Source organism: Danaus plexippus (genome assembly GCF_018135715.1).
Source record: "Danaus plexippus chromosome 3 unlocalized genomic scaffold, MEX_DaPlex mxdp_30, whole genome shotgun sequence".
Lineage (NCBI taxonomy): Eukaryota > Metazoa > Arthropoda > Insecta > Lepidoptera > Nymphalidae > Danaus > Danaus plexippus.
The window spans coordinates 1,973,573-1,978,402 of record NW_026869845.1 but is presented as its reverse complement, the minus strand read 5'-3'; the positions used below and the strand labels follow the sequence as shown (position 1 = coordinate 1,978,402).

General features: G+C 27.5%; 1 protein-coding gene across 1 annotated transcript; it reads left to right on the top strand.

The window, feature by feature from the left end:
- The first annotated feature begins 266 nt into the window (after positions 1 to 266).
- Positions 267 to 4,324, top strand: LOC116770608 (odorant receptor 4-like). Its single transcript, XM_032662158.2, has 9 exons — positions 267 to 534; positions 895 to 1,047; positions 1,518 to 1,700; positions 2,881 to 3,064; positions 3,137 to 3,230; positions 3,315 to 3,416; positions 3,583 to 3,671; positions 4,117 to 4,183; positions 4,259 to 4,324. The coding sequence occupies exons 1-9, from the start codon at positions 267 to 269 to the stop codon at positions 4,322 to 4,324; spliced, it is 1,206 nt and encodes a 401-aa protein (XP_032518049.2).
- Positions 4,325 to 4,830: the final 506 nt, after the last annotated feature.

Genomic DNA, 4,830 nt, shown 5'->3' with positions numbered 1-4,830 from the left:
AATAACAAATGTAAAAAAAATAGTATTAAAATAATGAGCGTTCGATATAATAATGTTACTGGAACTTTTACTTTTTCGAATTTTCTAAATTATTATTCTTTCATCAAAAACTTTTTTTCAACGTACAGTTATATTTTATTTACAAAACTAAGTTCATTAATATCTAACCTGAAGAACACTTATTTATCAAAAGAGAAATATATATAAAGAATATTATTTTAACATTTTAGTTTGATGCCTTACTCGCTAAATGGAGTTTACTGAAAATGTCTGTTAAACAGGCAATAGGCGAGATTCATCAGACGATGAAACTTTGCAACTTCTGTTCAAGAAGAATAGGCATTTCCTTTATCGATGAGCATCCAGACACCTTACTTAGCGTAATATGGAATTACCTTTGGTTTATTGGAACGGTTTTAGTGGTGCTATTAAAACTGGTCGGACAAATGAGTTATGCTGTTATGAAGCTCGTCAGTTCTGCGTCAGTTCCAGAATTTGTTGCAAATTTGCATATTATCGGCTACGATACCATGAGTTCGTATTAATAAAAATACAATAAAATACTTACTTTGTGTTAATAATATTTATTAGTATCAGTTTCAATTCCTAACAAGTGTCTTTTTTATTCCTGTTGTCTTTCTGCTTTTCCGGGATAATCCTTGAAACGTGTGAACGGCTTTTACATGAACTTTTACAAGACTGGAGTTTGTATGGTCATTACAGTTTATCTACCTCCCACCCTTCACCTGACCCTTTGGGTTTGAGAATAAAGAGAACGATAGTTTTGTATATGTTAAAATATATTCTTATATATATTTGTTTCTTTATATTTTTCTGAAATTTCTTGAATAATTGTAGAATATAAAATAAAAATTTAATATTTTCTTATTTAAGGTTTCGGAAAATTATTAACTATCTGGTACAAACGAAATATATTTCGCAAACTCATTAATGAACTAGTTGACTTGTGGCCAATGGATCTCCAGGATGATGAATCAAATAAAATAAAGAGGGAGAAACTTTCAAGACTACGTATTGGACAAATTTGTATGTTTTTTTTTATTATAATAATTATGGTATTCGTGTAATCATGTATTTAACATTACAGCAACATTAAGCTACTTGTTAAATAAAAACTAAAACTAAACTGAAATATTTGGTACCAGAAATTCATTGACACAAACAGAATTTAAACCTGCCAAGTACGATACAAGATATATTTTAGTTTGAAAATGTTGTTATCATATTTTTAATAATTACATTCAGTAATTCAATATTTTTAACAGAAGTGGTGTTAAACTCCCATTAGAAGATTTCGTTTTGTTTCGTTTACACAGGTGTCATACCATTAAAAAAACTTTTATGTTACAGTTTTGGGTTTTCTCTATGCCACTTTTGTATATTAGGTATAGAATAACACATATTAGGATCTTTAGTGTTTACACTTATTAAATGTACGAAAATTTTTAAAGTTATTTAAATCATTGTTGCATTAAATTTTATATTTACTGTTCCAGGCTACTGCTTTTGGAACGTATTAGGAGTATGGCTTTACAACTTAACGCCGGTGGTGATTTATGTTTACCATAAAATACAAGGAAATCCGTCCAATCTAGGGTATATCTGGCATATATCTTACCCCTTCGACAAGACAAAGTCCGTGTACCACGAACTATGTTTTGCCTTTGAGGTTTATGGAGGTATTAACATTATAAGCAATTTATTAATTTATTTCCAGAAGGAAACCACATTTGATTCATTTTAATAATCTGACACAACAGAGACATCTAAAATTTTCATTAATACTCTTATATAAAACTATTATCTAGTACCTCAGTCACATACGAGTATGATTGGTTTTAACTTTATAGTTTAACAAAAAGGTTTTATGAGTTTATAATAAGCGTGTTTATGAGGTGATATGTTCGTCTCGGCTTCCTCAACTCAGTGTTACTGACAGATATGTCTGAAAAGTCTCTTTTCATTTTTATTTTTATTTTTATTAATTTTTTTTTCTTAATTTACGACTGAATTGTGCCTGACTGTCGTTTTAACCGTGAAAAGGGAGAAATGAACTATATTATATTTTATTAACTAAAATTATATAAATAAACAGTTTACTTAAAATTAAATTATTTATTTTATACAATACATTATATAATCATTTGTTTTTAGTTTAGATTAATTGTCGTAATGAAAGAATAACTTAAGTCTCTTATTACTGACATAGGCGACAAAAAAAAAGTGTTGCTGCTAGCGTGAGACTCCATTGCAATTTCAATTTTCTTATACAATTATTACGTACTGGCTATCTTCAAGATTTTAAATCATTGGTTCTCCTATTGTATTTTTATAACCAGACACTTTATTATTTTTTTGATTTGAGACTACCATGTTTTGCTTACGTTATAAAGTTCATAAATTAAGTTATTTTATCTTAACTCGTTTAATTAAACGCCATTAAGATTTTAACCAAATTTTTTGCACTTTTAAGATTACGTTTACTTTTATTTTTCAGATTTTCAATAAAAAAATATATTGCAAATAACTAGCAATAATATTGAAAATAAACGCAAAATTATTATTTGGTTAAATTAGAATTATTAAACGGAGATGGTTAACCACTACGCAAGCTCAGAAATTTTTTTTTTAACTCTTAAAGAATTCTTACATCTTAGTCATTTACACAATTTTTTTCTTATAACTGGTTAGGTTAGCATATCATTTTTATTTCTACTTCTTACAGCGTGCCTCTTCGTACGTAGCCTGAATAATAATTACTTATTCTTTGTACAGCGTTATTTTTATCAGGGTAGAAGGTATAACACATAAAAAAGATTTATTTTAGTCATGTAACTTTGAATGGCAATTCATTTCCAGGGTTGGTTTCCGTATGGTCAATGCTGGCGTCCGACATTTTATTCATGACAATGGCGAGTCACATCAGCATGCTTCTGCGTCTTTTACAAATAAAAATACTAAGATTAGTTCGAATGAAAAAAGGAAATAACGTTTGCTATGAAGACATTGTTGCAGTTATAAAAATACATCAGAGACTTATAACGTATGAAAATTGTACGACAATTTTTTTTTTATATATTTATGTACGTAAAAATTTGATGAATGTATGTTTCAGCTATGGCACAAATTTAGAAAGCGCTTTTTCAGTAGTGAATCTCATAAACGTTTTATTAAGCTCAATAAACATTTGCTGTGTCGTCTTTAATATTGTAAGTATACATGCATACATAGAAGTCTATTTAATTCAATGTGTAAGAAACCAACATTAATAATATATTTTTTATTGAAACTAGCTTCTTGATCCATGGATGGCGATGAGTAACAAGTTCTTCTTGGGTGCCGCTTTAACACAAGTGGGTATACTATGCTGGTATGCAGACGACATTTCAACATCGGTAAGACATATGCGGCTTACAAAAAAAATATTTTATGCCTTTTTTAAATAATAAATAAATATATTTTGAAAGATCATTTGAGACTGATTTAAATAACAATTTGCTCGTAGTTGTTAACTAAGTGATAGTTTTTCTTATGCTTACATGTAATATATATTATTTTTAGAGTTCAGGAATTGCAGATGCAGTTTACAAAAGCAGATGGTACACTACCAACAAACGTAGTCAAAAAACGCTATTTATACTAATTCAGAGGTAAAAAAACATTTCGTTGGCTTAAATACTGAATATACGAATTAATTTTAATGTAATAGTTTTTAATTTACACCGTGAAGAGAAACAGATTCAAAATCATTATTAATTTACACGAAAGATGAGTTGAAAATACATTGTTTCCATTATTTATTTGCCAAAATTGTGCTCATCAACTGTGTTTGGAAAATTATAAGAAAATTTTAGTTCTAGCTCTAGTATTATATATTTTATAATTGAAACAAATAATTTCTAAAAGTAATAAATCTTGGTATCTTTAGATATTTTAATTTTTTAATTACCCACTTCGGCTTTTTTTATAAGTTTGGTAATAGACATTCAAAATATTTTAGAAATTTATTCAAAGACTTGAAGATGAAACAAATCAATACTAAAAATACAAAACGTAAATGTATTCCATTAATAGATTTTATATCTCTTTTCACAGATCACAGAAACCGCTTTATTTTACAGCATTCAAGTTTAGACCTATCACTATGTCAACATACAGTTCTGTAAGTATTTTTTAATAATGATTGAAATTAGTTAACGTATTTTATTTTTCATACAAAAAACTATTTATTTTTCAGATTATAACAACCTCGTATTCCTATTTCACTCTGTTATATACAATGTACAGAAGTGATTATAAATAATATCATACAATAATGTGGAGTAATAGTTTTTTAATATTAAAAACACAAAAATAATACATCTACGAACTTTGTTATTCAAATCCCATTACAATTTTTGTAGCTAATTACTCAGAGCCGTTTTTAGTTTTAGGAATTATTTAAAAGCGTATTTTCTGAATAAAATTATAAAGGCCAAAAGATAAATACAGATTTACTTTGTTACAAAACCAATTATTAAATTTTCAGTCGGTCATTCGAGGTATCTATATATGTATATTTTTTTGTAACATCTTATTAAGTTGCACGAATATTATAAATTTCCATTTAATCCTCAATTTTAGATATTATATTAAAATTACACTCGATGTCAAGACCAATAATCCCTTTAGAACTTTCAAGAACTGTACATTTTTTAAACCCTTTCCTTAACCCGTTTCAATCTCGGTCGCTATGATGTTATGATACGTCGCAATGAAGAATACTTAACAACTATGATACAATTATATCTCAAAGTTTTTCGTTATTCT